At 38.8% G+C, this 17,292-nt stretch overlaps 1 protein-coding gene across 2 annotated transcripts in view; it reads left to right on the top strand.

Moving 5' to 3' along the window:
- Window positions 1–16,914, top strand: part of ARHGEF12 (Rho guanine nucleotide exchange factor 12) — a 158,561-nt gene extending 141,647 nt beyond the window's left edge. For both annotated transcript variants that reach the window (XM_040258116.1, XM_040258117.1), the window contains 14 exons: window positions 278–403; window positions 1,990–2,104; window positions 3,397–3,497; window positions 5,339–5,416; window positions 6,529–6,604; window positions 7,106–7,273; window positions 8,765–8,852; window positions 9,480–9,566; window positions 9,691–9,770; window positions 10,067–10,300; window positions 12,462–12,932; window positions 14,118–14,434; window positions 15,549–15,618; window positions 16,513–16,914. In XM_040258116.1, coding sequence (XP_040114050.1) covers window positions 278–403; window positions 1,990–2,104; window positions 3,397–3,497; window positions 5,339–5,416; window positions 6,529–6,604; window positions 7,106–7,273; window positions 8,765–8,852; window positions 9,480–9,566; window positions 9,691–9,770; window positions 10,067–10,300; window positions 12,462–12,932; window positions 14,118–14,434; window positions 15,549–15,618; window positions 16,513–16,523 — 2,022 coding nt within the window. In that variant the 3' untranslated portion in view covers window positions 16,524–16,914. The remainder of the gene's footprint in view (window positions 1–277; window positions 404–1,989; window positions 2,105–3,396; window positions 3,498–5,338; window positions 5,417–6,528; window positions 6,605–7,105; window positions 7,274–8,764; window positions 8,853–9,479; window positions 9,567–9,690; window positions 9,771–10,066; window positions 10,301–12,461; window positions 12,933–14,117; window positions 14,435–15,548; window positions 15,619–16,512) is intronic.
- The last annotated feature ends 378 nt before the right edge of the window (window positions 16,915–17,292 follow it).

Here is a 17,292-nt window from a genome sequence, read left to right on the forward strand (position 1 = left end):
TGAGAAGTGGGATAGACTGAAAAGGTAGTGAGTTGTGGTGAGCTACGAACAATAAAATTACTAGACAATGATCAAAAAAGGTCTGGATACATCAGAGTCAGAAGTTTTTTAGTGGAGAATCCTTGATAATCCACATTAAATATGTAGATTTCTGCTCCTTATCACTTGGGGATACTGACTGGGATATTGGAAGGATTGTGGCTGTCTCTCATTTTGCCTGGCCTTGTATAAGCTCAGTATCCCATTCTCTATTGTGTTCTTTGTGTTCTTGGCACAGTTCAGTGGACCCGGGGAGGAAAAGTTGAAACATGCTGCTGCTACCTTTTGCAGTAACCAACCCTTTGCCCTGGAAATGATCAAGTCTCGCCAGAAAAAGGATTCTCGATTCCAGACTTTTGTGCAAGTGAGTTGAGTGAGTCATAACCAAAAAAAAAAAAAAAAGGCAGTTTTTTTGGGGGTCAATTATGGAATGAACTAGGGGGATTCTAAGACTAAAATTTTGCATAAGGGTTATATCTATGTTTACATTTTTAAAGCCATACATTATCTCTTAAATTAAATTACTGGAGGATATAAAGGTGATACTGTAATGGTGAATTATAAAGAATACATGATGGGATTAAAATATTTGACATAGAAGTTCACATTGCCTTGGAGATATTGGCAGGAAATGGCCGTGCACACTATTGAAATAATACTGTCAAAACATGAGAAGGGCCTTATAGCCAGCCCAGAGAAGAGTCAAACAGCAGTCATGCTTACTGGGCTTTATATTGGTATAGATACTATCAGTAAACTAGAGCCCATGGGCCATATCCAGCCTCTTCCCTGTTTTTATAAAGTTTTATTGGAACACAGTTTATTTTGTATTGCTGTAGACAAATCACCACAAATGTTTGTATCATGTCACAGTTTTGTAGTTTAAGAGTACAAATACTGTTTATCTCTGTCCTTTCTTCATGCTTTCATCAGGGTGAAATCAAGGTATCACTTGCAGCTGCTGTTCTCTTCTGGGACTCTTTTAAGCTCACTAGTTGTCAGCAGAATTCATTTCCTTGCAAATAGATAATCGAGAACCCTGTCTTCTTGCTGTTGTTGGCTAGCAACTGCTCTAGGCTCCTAGCAAGTGCCCAAATCTCTTTGCTACAATAGCCCCTGTAGGCAGTTTATAAGATGTGTTCTTCTCTTCCAGGCCAGTAGGAACGTGCCTCTCTGACAGAGCTTGCTTTTAAAGACTCCTCTGATTAAGTCAGCCTCACCTAGAACAATCTCCTTTTTGATTGACTCAGAGTTAACTGATAGTCACCTAATCACAGGAGCCATCATATTGATAGGTTCTGTCCACACTCAAGGGCAGGGGGTGGGTTATACAGGTTGTACACCGGAAAATTGGAATCTTGGAGGTCTTCTTAGAACTCTACTGCACAGAGCCAAGTTCCTTCCTTTAGGTATTGTCTCTGGCTGCTTTTGTGTTAAAACAGCGGAATGGAATAGTTGTGACAGAGACTGATGACATTCAAAGCCACGGTTGGCATATTATTGAGAAGTTTGCAGACCTCTGTTACAGCTGAGCTGGTATATCTATATTTATGATCTACTGTGCTTACTTGGAGTGGCAGATAGCAGATTAACTGATTAGCTTTTGGTAGGAAAGCCAATCATTGGAAAACATAACTAGATTTTCTTGGTATGTAAAGATAAAGTTTCTTTCATAAGAAAGCAATTCTTAGAGATGATTATGGATGTTCTCAATCCTTGCTTAAACAGATAGTACAGAGCCATGTGCTGAGTGATAAAGGCCACGTTATATGATTAAAGGAGAAAACAGAAGTGGAGTGTGCCAGTGGCATGTCCTGGCAGGTTTTAAGTCTTGATTTAATAACCAGAACTGTGATGCTGAAGACATTTGTATGATGAATACTTGGTGCGTGTTAGGTAATTATAGTCCTAATAAGAATTACAAATTCATTTATTTGCCTTTAATTTTAGGATGCTGAGAGTAATCCACTGTGTCGTCGTCTGCAGCTAAAGGATATCATTCCCACTCAAATGCAGAGGCTTACTAAGTACCCTCTTCTCTTGGACAATATTGCCAAATACACAGGTACAATATTCTCACTGAAATTAAAGAGCTTAAGAACAACAACAACAAAAACACATTTTGCTGAACAATCTCTCACAGCATCCTGGTGTCTGGCACTTTGAATTTCCAAGTAGTACGGCAAAATATTCTAGCAAGATTCCAGTTGACTTCAGGCTATTTGATTTAATGTGCTCCATTAGTAGCTCAAGCACAGGGTTTAAGCAATCTATGGATCATGGTTAAATCTGGCTCACACATATTTTTGTAAGTAAAGTTTTATTGGAACATAAATCAGCAAGTCATGCTCACTTGTTGAAATATTATCTCTTGACTACTTTTGCTGTACAGCAACAGGGTTAAATAGTTGTGGCAAAGACCATTTGGCCTATAAAATATACAGAAAAAGTTTACCAATACTTCCTCTAGCATGGATCATCATATTTCCTTTGGTGAAGGCCTATACCAGGTTGAAGAGATGTTTTATATCTATGGACATGTACTTTCATTAAGTCCAATCAGTGTATTATCACTCCAACTCTCTTGTTTTAAAATATGAAGTGAATCTGAGTTTCTCAATTGAGCTTTAGGTTCTTATACTTACTTAGTTCTCAATGCTTCTGTGCAATTTAAATGCCTATTTGTTATGCCTGGGAATTTGAAAATATTCATACACATTAATTTTTGTACTTTAATATATTTATTCAGTATAATGGAACTATTGTTTAGAGGATTATAATTTCAAATATTCTGATTTGGTATTCTTTACCAAAACATAACTTCAACACAATCTTAATACGTTTTGGTGAATTTCATCTTCTTTTAATGATAACAAGTATTGTAAGTTATTTTCTTTCTTTAATCCCAAGTTTAAAGAAACTTATTTTGGAGCTATTTTTAATTATCACTCAAAAATGTTGCCTAACTAGTCAGCTGTACATAGTCTTGTAGGCTGTGCACTTTGAAATTGCAAGGAGAAAGGAGTCTCGTTTATATAAGCTTACAATGTGAATGAAACCCGCTTCTTGGGGTGGGCTTGATACTTGACATAAAGCATCACTCCTCACATTTAATTTTGTTTTAAAAATTAGTATTTATGCTTAAAGACTGTGATAAGAAGTTTTACCTGTCCCAAGACTACCTAAATTGAGATTCTGCTGTAGGTTTTTTATCCTGGTATAAAAATATTCAGGATCTTAGTATGCTTTCATACTGTTGAAATAAAGTGGTATCTCCTTTATATATATATATATATATGCTTATATTCTTTTCTGATTTCCTCCATTTTACATTTTGGATTTTTTCACCATGTTTAGAGTGGCCACCAGAAAGGGAGAAGGTGAAGAAAGCTGCAGATCACTGTCGTCAGATCTTAAATTATGTGAACCAGGCTGTTAAGGAGGCAGAGAACAAGCAGGTAAGAAGGAAAAAGCAAGAAGACACAGGTTGACAGTGAGAATAAGAATGTTCAATTAGTGTTACCCAGAGCCTGTTCAGTAACCGCTGTAGCTGTTATTACATAATTGAAGGGCGGAACACAGGTTACCTATTCATGTAGTAGATGGGTCCAGATCAGTTTGTGGTTGGACGTCAGAGTTGTATTTGGCTCTCTTGAGCATCTCTAGCTGCTTGTTTGCTCATTCATTCAGTCTGTTGGTAAAACTTTGGAAAAATAGGAACTTTGTTGTTTGTAATGTAAAATGTTATAACCCTAGAGGGAAAATTAGAAATTTATATCTAAATTTACAAAACACATATTCACATGTTCATCTTTTGATCCATCATTCTCTTCTTAGTGATCTACCCAAGAGAAATGAAGATATATGTCCATAGAGTTCTACTGGAATGTTTGTAGCATAAACCAAAAGTAGTATAGTCATAAGCTAAAGTGATACCAGCAATAATGTGTGAACCTCACAAACATTATTCGAGTGAAAGAAACTGGACACAAAAGAGTACACATACATATATTCTGTTTAGTGAACTTATAAGACCCAGCTAAACTAATTTACAGTGGGAAAAAATCAGGGAAGTGGTTTGTCACTGAAGATGTGGGGACAGATCTTAGCTAGGAAGAAGTATGAGAGAGCCTTCTGAAGTGATGGCCATATTTCATATCTTGATAGGAGTTTGATTGTATAAGTATATGCATTGGTAAAAGCTCATGGAAAGGTACACTTAAAATGTGTACATTTCGCTGTATGTAAATTTTACTTTGAAAAAAACAACTGTAAACAAATATTGTACTCCCATTCATGATATTGAGCTCTTGTTAGCTCTGTTAATGATAAAATGTTTAAAGTGTGCTTATATCTGTAACTTATTTTGAAATACATCCAAAATATCAAATGGAATGATGAACAGATAGAGGGATGAGTAGATGGACAGATACGTGATAAAACAGAGCAGATGTTAATTGTGGAATGTAGATCAGTATATGGGCATTTACTATATACATGCCGACCTTTCTATTCAGAAATATTTTATAATCTTGGGAAAAACGCATGTACCCTTTAATCCAACCATTCTTCCTCTGAAAGTGGATCCTAATATACATGTCCATTAGTAAGATGTAATTCAACTATAGTTTTTTCACAAAGTTGAATACCACACAGCCACTGAAAAAATGAGCCCACTCTCAATTTGCTAATGGAACCATCACCAAGATGCATTGATATGATGCATACACAGAAATGTATATATGACTATATTGTTATTTTTGAATAAGTGATACACATATGAAAATATTATGTTACCATATATTTCTTTTAAAAAGGGTATATCTACATACAGCATGCAGAGAGGCAAGCTAACTTATATCCATATGTGTTATTTTTTGCCTAGAATTTTCCTCATAGGCTACCCAAGAAATGGGTATTAGTGATTACTTCTTTAGAGAAAACTTGGGGGAAAGTGTGGACAAGCATAGAGGGAGACTTACTGTTTTTTGTGTGCCTTATATTACTTTCTGAATTTTGTACCATGTATGTGATTTGCTATTTAGAAAGTAAATACAAGCTAGAGGCCAGAGAATTTGAAAAAAAGATTGGAAGCGCTGAAGAGGTGGAAGGAAAACCAGGAGAGGGTAGTGTCACCAAAGCCGAAAGAAGGGAGTGTTTTAAGAAAGAGTGAGTTGTTGCAGAGCGATGTTGCAGAGCGCTCAGTAAATGCAGGGGGAGTGTCTGCATTCGATTAAGAAACAGGGAGGTCATTGATCTCCAAAGGAGTAACCTTAGCTCCGTCCTCTCTGATTTTCAGCGCTTGGAAGATTATCAGCGTCGCCTTGATACCTCTAATCTGAAGTTGTCAGAATACCCAAATGTTGAAGAGCTCAGGGTAAGAGATGGTCTAATCATTACTTAAAAAATAAAATTTACTGAAGACCTGGCAGATGATTAACATCTCAGTGGGAACATACATCACCTGAAGGAGCTCTTACATCATAGATTGTCTGTACTAAGGATTGTTTTCTTCCTTTTAAATGTCTTGGTCTGTGTGTAAAGACTGCTCTAGTCTTTCATCAGAGGAATATTTTGTGTGAAACTAACTTTTTGTGATAAGAATTTGTAGGAGACTTAAGGAACTTTCCTTATTGTTAAATTTAATTTTATTGTACTCTATAGTTTGAGTAAGAGTAGGGCTGTTTACTGTTGGAAATTTCCAGATTTTTTAGTTAAGGAATATAATTATTTTTCTATGAAGCTCTTCCAAAGCATTAAAGTTGAAACTGTTACCGGAATGATAGTAAAATATTTATGAATTGCTATTTCTAGTACATGGAGTTTTTGTGTTAACTTACTTCTGTGGATTTTAAGTCTTTCTTGTACTGTTTCACTGGTTCTTTTGGCAGATTTATTTGGTGACTATTAAAACAGACTTTTATGTCCTACATAACAGCTTATCAAAACACATGCTGATATGCTGAGCTTCCTTCCAGAAGTCCATAGACTTAAGATTTTTCTAGAGCTGCTTATACTAAAAGATAATTCTCTCAAGTTATTGATATTTAGAGCAAGCCTGAGTACTTCTTGGACTTCTATGAATGCTGTCCTTAGAGCTTTTTTTGGAACGAGAGCCTAGAACTCGGAGACTTCATATGCATAAGCCATGATCTAGTTAGTTATGCATAGAAAAAAATAAGGAAAGGGGTTGAGACTCTAGGGACTGAATGTTTGCTTCATTTTTATTAGCTGTTGTCATCTGTTTAGAGTGAGATTGGAAAGATTTTACTCTTGGGTGTTTTTCTACAAGATGCGTTTTCCTTTTTAGAATATTTTATGTAGCTTACTTTAACTGGATTTTTATTCTGTTTTCAATAGCTTACAGATATTAATAATAGTGAATGTAAATGATGCCTTCTATATTAGGAATTTCTAGAAAGGAGACACTATGGAATATCATCTAAGTGCTTGGAAATAATCTGTATATAATTCTCCTTATTTTGGCAGAATTTGGATTTAACAAAAAGGAAGATGATTCACGAAGGCCCATTGGTTTGGAAGGTGAATAGAGATAAAACTATTGGTACGTGTACTGTCTGCCAATTTGGGGAGAGCAGAGAAAGAAAAGAATAGGAAAGTTTCCTTATGCCAAAGAGAAAAGATATCCACTCACATTTTTCAGTTACAGCAGTTAGCAGTGGAGCTTTGTGTTATTTATACATTTACAGAAAATCTGCTTATGTTATTTTTTTACATGTGAAATGTGTTACATATTTACTTAGGAATGAAGCAGAAAATTGTGTCATTATCCAGTGCTGTTTCCATCTTTGTATGCTGATCAGGCTAAGCTTCTTTTAAACTTCTCTATCTCAAACTATCTGTGGTGAAGAACCATTGTTTTTTTATTTGTTGTGATACTTTAAAAATGAATTATTAAAAATGAAATTAAAAAACAATAGCAGGTCAATTTTTAAAATTTACTAGATTTACCAGAAATCAGTTTTCTATGTCAAATTGTTCTAAAGTTTGTAAAACACCTCTCAGTTTCTATACTAATCACCTTTTCCTACACTTTTATTTTTAGATCTATATACATTGCTGCTGGAAGATATTCTTGTATTGTTACAAAAGCAGGATGATAGACTGGTGTTAAGGTGTCACAGTAAGATTCTGGCATCTACAGCTGACAGCAAACACACATTTAGCCCTGTCATCAAGTTGAATACGGTGTTGGTTCGACAAGTGGCAACAGGCGAGTATGTCCGCTGAATGACACTGATCTCCAGGTGCATCATGACATTGCATAAGACACTCAGTGTTGTCTGAGTTGCACAGCTGACGTGGAGTTCTGCTCCTTCTATATTCTTAAACAGATCAAGTGAAATGCATTTACTGCCTAGAATGTGAATTATGAGTTTATATCCCAAAATTATTTAGGATGTTTCGATTCCCTGAATAATTTTTCTCATTTAAAAATTTTCTGCATATTACTCTGATCTTTATTTCATGTTCAGATCAGTGAAGATGGTGAATTGGACTTAATCCCATTGAAAAGGCTTTCATTGTTTTGTTAGTTTCTTTAAAAACTTGAAGAGTTTATTTGGGCAAAAATTTATTTGGATTGGGCAGCATCTAACATAGCAGACAGACTTATTTTTTTAGATTATTTTTATTTATTTTTTTGAGAAGATAAAATATTTATTTATTTTAAATTATGAAAGTATGATAACACCTTTACCAGAGACTTGGAGAATACAAAACAAAGTTACATATGGTTCCACTATGTATTATGATTATTTTTTTTAATAGATAAGAGTTTTAGTTGGAGTTTCAATATCAAACTCTGAAAAATTAAAAGAATGAACAGACAGAAAAGTAGAAGGATACAGTAGACTGGAAAAGCACTATGACCCAATTCAACATAATTAAGACTTATATAATTTGCACACAACAACAGGATAGAAATTCTATTCAAGTTCCCACAGACTATAAACCAGGAAATACTGGAACATATCCAAAGATGTATAACTGGGTGTAAAATATATGGTCTAAAGATATTGAATCATACAGAGCCTGTTTTCTTATCACTGTGGCATTATGTTAGAAATCAATATCAGAAGATGTTTGAAAATAATGCTCATATTCTCAAGTGCACTGTGACATTTACCAAAAGAAATATTGAATTTAGCCATTGACAGGGCTTTCCTCTTCTGATATGGTGGGGAAAAAGCAAAAACAGGAGAAGTGGGTGTGGTTTAGGTTTTTAAAAAATCAGTTTAAGTTAGAAAGTTACACGTTAACAGTGCTAATAATGAAGATCCCTTTTAAAAATTCTTAATTCCATGGTGGTAAGATACATTTATGACCTCGTTTCATCAACACCTACTGAATATTACCAACTAGCCATTTAGCAAAAGGGCAATGTAGAATAAATGCAAAAATAATGTTTAGTTCAATAATTTAGATAATAGACACTTTTTTATTTTTAATAAATTACTGTGGAATTAGTGTTAGCTTTTATAATCTTTATCTTATTAAAGTATAATATATATAGTATAAAATAATTTGCAGAATTTTTAAGTTGTATTTGATGAGTTTTTACTAAGTGAATGAGTGTCTACAGAGTGATCACATGTAACCTTTACTTAGATTAAGATGCACAATAGTACCAGCACACTAGAAACATCTTTCGCAGCCTCTGTGGGTCATATCATTAGAGTAAATTTGTCTTGTTTTTTTTCAGATAACAAAGCTTTATTCGTCATCTCCATGTCTGATAATGGAGCCCAAATTTATGAACTGGTGGCACAGACAGTTTCTGAAAAGACTGTGTATGTACTGGACATAGCTACCTTGCTCTATTGTGTCTTCTTATTCTGAATATAATATTGCACACTCTTAACCTTGCTTTTGTAACAGGACTTTGAAAACCAAAAACTGTATGGAAACAGATACTTCCTCTGTGTTCTCTGAGAGATGTTCTTTCAAGAACTTGTTTTAGATAGCCGTCTCTTACTTGGGCTTCCCGGTGGCTCTAGTGGTAAAGAACCCACCTGCCAGTGCAGGAGTTGTAAGAGAGAAAGATCTGATCCCTGCGTGAGGAAGATCCCCTGCAGAAGGGCATGGCAGCCCACTCCAGTGTTCTTGTCTCTTACTTGGAAAAGTATCTTTTCTAAAGAAAAAATTCTACAAGTGTCAAGTGAAGTTTTTTTAATGGGTAGTGTATCCATAATGTTGTTAGGTTTTTCTTTAAAGTATAGAGTTTTTATCATCTCTACTTAACAGTATGTCTCCAAAATAAAGATAACCTCTGGCAGAAATAGGGTTTTTTGTTGGTTGGTTTGGTTTGGTTTCTGGTATAGTTCGTTGTTTTTATTTCTGCTGTCTGAGTATATTTAAAATGTGTTTCGTTTTCCTTTCCCTTCTGTGTGTATTTTGTGCTGTTTTCAAACGTGCAGCTGGCAGGACCTAATATGTCGGATGGCCGCATCCGTGAAGGAGCAGTCCACAAAGCCGATCCCACTGCCCCAGCCGCCACCGTGCGAGTGAGTGTGCCTCTGCTCCTGAGTGGCATCCGAAAAACGATGGATGAGTCTTAACATTTTGTTGCAGTGATCTTTAGGCACCTTGTGAGGCTAAAAGGTTATTTATTTATTTTTTCTCCTGTAGAGGAGACAATGATGAAGAAGAACCTCCAAAATTAAAAGTGGAGCATCATGGCATTTCAGTCACTGGTCTGCAGAGTCCAGGTGAGCTGTTTTGCAAAGTTAACCTGGAAGAAAGTAGTCTACATGTTAGTTAATAAAATGTGAAGAGACTCTTAACTGCTTTCGTTTATGCAGGTTCTGGCATCTGCTGTTCACTTTAACAGGCTTTGCTCATGCACCTTCTGTGTGCCATCATAATGCCACACTAAGTGCATGCATTTTACTTCGTGGACAATCTCTGTAGCTCATGTGGTTATTTTTTTCCAAATATTTTTCTGGGTGCTTCACATTAAAAGTTTTGCTAAGATGTATTCTACTTTCTCTGTTCCATTGAACAGACAGAGATTTGGGATTAGAGTCTCCTTTAATGTCATCAAAACCTCAGTCTCATTCACTGGGTACCTCTGGGAAGTCGGAAGTAGATGACCTCTTTGTGGCTGAGAGACAGTTTGCAAAGGAGCAGCATGCAGACGGGACACTAAAGGAAGTCGAAGTGAATTATCAAATCACAATCCCAGATCCACACTTGCCTGTCTCGGAAGAACGGTGGGCACTGGATGCACTAAGGAATTGTAAGTTCTATTCATACATTAACACAGATATACTTATTAAGCACCAGAGTTCTATAATGTACTATGCAACCATTTAGGGAGAGTCAAGAAAGTATAAACTATGAATTTTCTCTTCAAGAATTTTACAGTCTAGTTTGGAAGATGACAGAAAACTTTCCCCTACCTTCTTAAGTAGATAAACTTTATAGATATGTCAAAATTGATCTGGTTTGAGTGACCAGAGAAGGGAGGCATTAGAAAACAAGAGAGCTGTGATTACTGCCTTGAAGAATGGGTAAGACTCAAAATAGGTATTTATTAATAGGAGAATAAATAGAAGTCATTCAGATAAGAAGAATGGTAGGACCAAAAACAAAAAGGCTAAACCTCTGAGGGTGTTCAGAGCGCAGTGAGTAGGGCAGCTGGCCTGTGTGGGAGACCACACAAGCTAAAGGAGTTGTGGGGCAAGGTTAGAAAGCTGGAGGACACTTTGTGGAGCCCAGCTGTTATGGACCCTGAAGACTAGATTGAAGGGCGGCACCCCACAGAGTTCTGAGGACTGTTTCAAGCTACAGATATTCTTCTGTTTTTCTTGTGGATACTGTAGTGTTCTTCACTACAGCCATTCTACACACACACACACACACACAGACACACACACACAGACACACACACGTGCACGACTGGGTGCTCCTTGCCACTCTCTTAGCTATCCCCCCACAGACAGGTGTGCATTACATGTCTCAGGTGTACCGGAGGAAGGGAAAAAGGCTGGCTGCAGAGAAAGAACCATTTGAAGTTTTTAAGCTGGAGTATATGTATTAGTAATGAAAAAGAATACTCTGGCCGAGAGCTGCAGAAGAATTTGAATGGAAAGAGGATTGGTGTGGTCTGGGCTTGAGGCTAAATGGGTTTGGAGAATGGTGGAATGGTGTTAGAGAAATAAAAATGAAGTGAGGAACCAACAGATACTTAAAACAATTGACTTCTTTGGATGTGAGGACAAAGGAAAGGGAATATTTAGAGATAATTTCAGTTTTCTTGTCAGAAATAAAAATCAGAAAGGACTGCCACTGCCCCCTGCTACACTTTATTTTCTCCTTCTTTCCTTTGCCATAGATTGTGGGCTCAATTTTAAAACATGTTGAGATGTAAGTAATGAGTGGCAAGCCGTTTAAGAGGAAGAATGAGCAGGAGGTTGGAATTTTAAGACTGGAATTGTGGAGGAGGTTAGGGAGAAAGATGGCTCTGAGTGTCAAAGCCATATGAATTCATAGCATCTCTCAGGGAGTGCCTGCAGAACAGAGAGACAGAGGGTCAAAGACCCAAACCCGTGTGGAGACTTTATTTAAAGGGAAGACAGAAATCAAGGTAGTTGAAAGTAGGGAATTGGTCAAGTCATTTAAGACTTACTGTATTCTAGACTCATTGAGTTAACAGTGGTAATGATTTCTGATGGTTTCACTAACATTGCTCCACTGACCCTCTCATTGAGTGGCCTCACATCATACACTGACCCATTTAAAATTAAATTGGTTCTGTTTTTAGCAACTTAAGGAAGCTGTGTTACTTAGGTCATTTTTAAAAACTAATAAATATTTCCTTATCCTTTGAAATTATGCATGGTACCAAACATTGGAATTAAATTTGCAGGCCAGCTTTGTTTTCTTTGTCACCATTTAAGGAGATTCTTTGGATTATTATAGATGATAAAATAAATGTTCTGTGTCTCTAATAAAATTAGAAAAAATAATGCCTATGTAAATAGTGTGGGCTTCTGGAAAAAGCAGAACTTTTAGATTCTTTTGTTTAGGTTAATACAGCTTTTCTACATCCCTTTAAGTACCTTGGGGGTATGATTCCAGTTATATGGAAGAAAAAGTGGAGGCAGGCATGGTATTGGTTATTTAACAGTTTTAAATAGGAGAATAATAGGAAAATCTCTATTGAGAATTCTTCAGGTTTTTTTTTTTGTCTAGTTTAATGTTAAATTTTCTCTAGATGGTGTTTTATTTCATTTTTCAAACCAAACAAAAAATGATTGTGTGAAATTAATGTTTGCTATTGTATGTTAGTAAAAAGGTACTGGCTTTAAAAGAGAAATTATAATTCCTCTAATTTAATTCTGTCTGTCTGAGGTTATGTGAATGCATGTGTTCTCCCCACTTCCTAAATCTTCTAGTGGGTTTGTTGAAGCAGCTGCTGGTACACCAGCTGGGCTTGACTGAGAAGAGCACTCAGGAAGACTGGCCACATTTTCCAAGATGCAGGACAGCCTCTCTGGGGGTGCAGGCAGACAGTGGAACCCAGAACCCTGAAAATATTAAGGCCTGTCATCCTCTTGAAGCACAGATGCCCTTTAGAACTGGAACTGGTGACATTTCAACTTGTTACAGTCCACGGACTTCAACTGAATCTTCTGCTCCACGGGATTCAGTAGTACTGGCATTCCAAGAGAGCCAGGCAAGTGACATTTTAGTAATGGACCACATGATTATGACCCCAGAGATGCCTCCCTCAGAGCCAGAAGGGGGTCTTGATGAGAGTGGAGAGCACTTTTTTGATGCCCGTGAAGCACATAGTGATGATAATCCATCAGAAGGTGATGGAGCAGTTAAAAAGGAAGAGAAGGATGTTAATTTGCGCATCTCAGGCAAGTTCCTTTCACATTTAAACTTTGATTTCGATCGTCATTATTTGTCCTATGTGCTGAAATCGATGTTGCTTGGATATCCAAGCGTTATCTCATGTATGTGTCTGTGTGTCTGTGTATAGTGTCTGTTCTTTCATGCAGTAGATACTGTCTCTACTCTATGCTGGACCCCATCCTAGGTCCCGGGAGATGTAACAGTGAATAAAACACAGAAAAATCCACTTGTCTCATGAAGCTTCACCACCACTTGGGGAAAGAGTAACAGTAAATAAGTTACCAAATAAATAGATGTTAGATAGTAAGGATGAGACAGAAAAATAAGTCATGCTGAGGGGCTCAGACAGTAAGGATAACAGACAGGGTGGTCAGGGAAGAAGGCCTCTCATGAGGTAGCACTTGAGCAGAGACCCAGGGGAAGGGAAGGAAGACACTGTGTGGGTGTCCAGGAGTAGAGTGTTCCAACAGAGGAGGTGAGCACATAGTCTGCAAGGCCAGAGCAGGCATTCTGTGGTTAAAGAGCACAGGCTGTGGGAGAAAATGGTGAGAGATGAGGCCAGGTAGGTGTTTGACAGGGAAAGTGGTCTTAAGATCATATAGGGACTTGGTAGTTTTCAACTTTTAACTTGTAAAATGCTAGCAAACATGAAGTTATTCTGGAATTACCAGGAATGTTTGCTAAGTGTAGCTTTAATCTGAAGTAAGAAAATTCTGATGTCCTGAAAATGTAACTTGGAAATTTGGGACTTAATGGCCTTTCCCCCTCTTTAATAGCTTTTAAGCTATTTCAGATGTTAAAGAATCCTCTGGCAATGCAGGAGACCCCAGTTCAATTCCTGAGTTGGAAAGATCTGCTAGAGAAGGGCTAGGCTACCCACTCCAGTATTCTTGGGCTTCTCTAGTGGCTCAGCTGGTAAAGAATTTGCCTGCAATTTGGGCCACCAAGGCTTGATCCCTGGGTTTGGAAGACTCCCTGGAGAAGGAAAAGGCTACCCACTCCAGGATTCTGACCTGGAGAATTCTATGGACTGTGTAGTTCATGGAGTTGCAATGAGTCAGACACGATTGAGCAACTTTAACTTTCACTTTTCAGTAGCTTTTAAAGGTGTCAGCACATCACCCCACATTATTTTCCGATGTGTTGGAGGTGGTACTAACCTCTTTAACCTGTCCTGTCTCTGTCTGTAGGAACCTATCTGATCCTTGATGGCTATGACCCGGTGCAGGAGAGCTCCACAGACGACGAGGTTGCTTCCTCGTTCCCCCTTCAGCCCGGGGCAGGCATCCCCTCTCTGGACTCTGGACACCAGCAGCAGCCTTCTCCCCAGAATGCTCATTCTGATGGGGCTGTTTCACCGTTCACCCCAGAATTCCTGGTCCAGCAGCGCTGGGGAGCTATGGAGGATTCCTGTTTTGAGATCCAGAGTCCCTCTGCTTGTGCTGATTCACAAAGCCAGATCATGGAGTACATTCGTAAAATAGAGGCTGACCTTGAACACTTAAAGGTACCTCGGACTTCATCCTTAGGAGTTGGATATAAGAAACACATTTAACAGAGAGGAAGTGTAGAATGATCGACATGCTGATGTCAGTAACCTCGCTGAGGGTCTAGATTTGTGTGTTTTCTCTGACCATTATCTGTGAGTAGACCTGGATGAAAAACTAAGGTCAGCATTGTTTTATCTGGTTACACATCACAAGAACAGAAAAAGTTGTACTCTATAAACTGTGTGTATGGCTTTCAAAGTTTAAGGACCTGAATACATTTGGGATGATTGGCTGACCTCCATGAGAAGATGTGAGCAATAAGCTGAGATAGGTGGAGTTTGTGTAGTTAGGAATCTAGGCTGGGAAATGCCTTAACTTGCCATCACCTATTAATTATCTGTGAATTGTAGGGTGATGTTGATAGTTTCCCAGATGCTGTGACAGAGAGAAATTGTCTCCAGTGGTAACCTAAAGACCTGCCTATGAGTAGGGGTTCTGTAAATGGGCAATTGAAGATGTCACTGTGTGAGCCATCACTGCAGAACTGACCTCTGTGGTTATTTCTGACAACAGGACTCTGTAAGTTTGCCATCCGTAGGCATAGGTACCAGAGCCCAGATGTTTTGTCATGACATTACTTAGTAGAGGTTTTGGGGGCAGAGTTCAAAGTGTTCTTAGTCTCTTAGCTAAAGATTGGTCTCCTTTAGTTTTTCTTTCACCTTCATGTGATAGGTTTTCCTTTCTTTGTAGGGTTACATATAGGGATGTCCTGTGGCTGGTAAGATTCTAAGAGGCCATTGAGGGCACATTGGCTCTAACTTAGCTCATGCCACATATGGGATCATTTTCAGGGTGACTCCAGGGCAGGAGGGAATAATCACTTCTAATAGTTGCCCTCTCCTCTACTTTCTTCTGCATGGGAACATTTTAAGTTATTCACTCAAGGGAGAAGCAGGTAAAAGGAAATGAAATTTACTTCTTTTTTTCCTATTAACAAAAATTTTAATGATGTTAATGTTAAATTTGACAGCTTAGACCTGTAATATACAAAAAGCTTTGTTCCTATTTTCAAAATAAAGTTTTTTTTTTAAATGATGTTTGAATGAAAAACCTGTGGGTTTTATTTTACAGAAGGTGGAGGAAAGTTACACCATTCTTTGCCAAAGGCTGGCTGGATCAGCCCTCACAGACAAGCACTCAGGTGTGTGAATGCTGTGGGTTTCTGACTCAAGAATCATCCTGCCTGAACAGTCCATTGAATGAAATGATTTATTAAAGTGAAAACCTTGTGAGATTCTGTTTCATCTCTTGTCTTTAAAAAAACAACAAAAAAAAAGATACCTGTTTCTGAACATCATGCATCAAGCAGAGGCCACCGTCTGCTGACTCAGCTCTTCCTCTCGAAGAGGAGCTGCAGTTGTCAGTCCCCACGGCACCTGTGTTCTGTCTTTCTTCCCATTTGCAAAAGCAAAAGGCAGAGCTGCAGCGAGGGGGCTAAACCGAGGCCACGTAGCGGTGGAGGCAGGCTCTCCTCGGGTCCCACTGTGCTTTCCTATCTCCTGGGGACCACAGATGGTTCCCGTGTTCAGTGCAGCAGTCTGTACTCACTTGCCTTCATTCTTTTGAATGAGGCTATTCCAATCCAGAAACAAAGATGTTAACAAGGTCCACAGGTTTCAAGTGTACTCTCGTGTTAATTTTATTTTTATTTTATTCATGTTTGTATTTTTGGCTGCACTGGGTCTTCATTGCTGCGAGGGCTTTTCTCTAGTTGCTGCGAGCGGAGGCTACTCTCTAGCTGCAGTGCATGGGCTTCTCTCTGTGGTGCCTTCCCGCGTTGCAGAGCATGGCCGCTGGGGTGTGTGGGCTCAGTAGATGCCACACGCGGGTCTAGAGCACAGGCTCAGTGGCTGTGGTGCACAGGCTTAGTTCCTCCTCGGCATGTGGGATCTTCCCAGATCAGGGATTGAACCTGAGTCTCCTGCATTGGCAGGCGATTTCTTTACCACTGAGCCACCAGGGAGGCCCTCTCTGTGTTAATTTGAACTCATTCTTTCTCCTTAATTTGACCTCTACACCTCTTTGTTCTTCCCAGATAAAAGTTAGAGCCACGTGTCCTGGAGGTGACTGCAGGTTGTTGGATTTGAGCACCAGCCTTGTCTCACCGTGTCCTGGCTCCAGTGTGGACGCTGAGAGAGAGTGTGACGTGTGACAGAGGATCTGCCTGCAAACACCCTGGGGGAGCCATGCCCCCTGGGGCCCAGAGCAGGACTGGGTCTTCACAGCCTGGCAGCTGCACAAGTTTGTCCGCGAGGGGACATCCATGCTCTCGCCCTGCTCTTCTTACTCTCAGAAATCCATTTTGATTCAGAACAGAAACCAAATGTATAGAGCTTTGGGTGTAGAATATGAAATTTTACTTAGACTTAAGAAAAAGAGAAAATCAGATGTATTTATTTGACTTCATTCCGTATTTGAAAGCACATTTAAATTTTTATTTTGCCATGTTTTGTTTTAATTGAGTAGTGAGAGTTTTAGCCCTTTGTATTTAGTATACCCAAGGATTGACTGCTCCTGAAGCAAAGAGTTCAGGATGGGGTATCAGGAGGTGACTGGAGAGGTGAAGAGGGGGAGGGAGTGGGCAGAGGAGGGAGGAGCATGAGGTCTCTACCGAATGATGTCCCGTGCCCTCTGCTGTCCCATAGGCTGCTTGTCTGAGGGTCCCCTCAAAAGCATACCCAAAAGTCTTCTGCCGCGACTCCTGCGAGCAGAGGACTTGAGCTTTGTGCTCCCAGGTGGGGGGCTTCCTCCCACCCGAGGCCAGCACCTCTTCTCTGTAGCTGGGATCCGCTCCCGATGAACAGGAATCCTCAAT

The sequence above is a fragment of the Oryx dammah genome, unplaced genomic scaffold (genome assembly GCF_014754425.2).
Source record: "Oryx dammah isolate SB20612 unplaced genomic scaffold, SCBI_Odam_1.1 HiC_scaffold_17, whole genome shotgun sequence".
NCBI classification, from domain to species: domain Eukaryota; kingdom Metazoa; phylum Chordata; class Mammalia; order Artiodactyla; family Bovidae; genus Oryx; species Oryx dammah.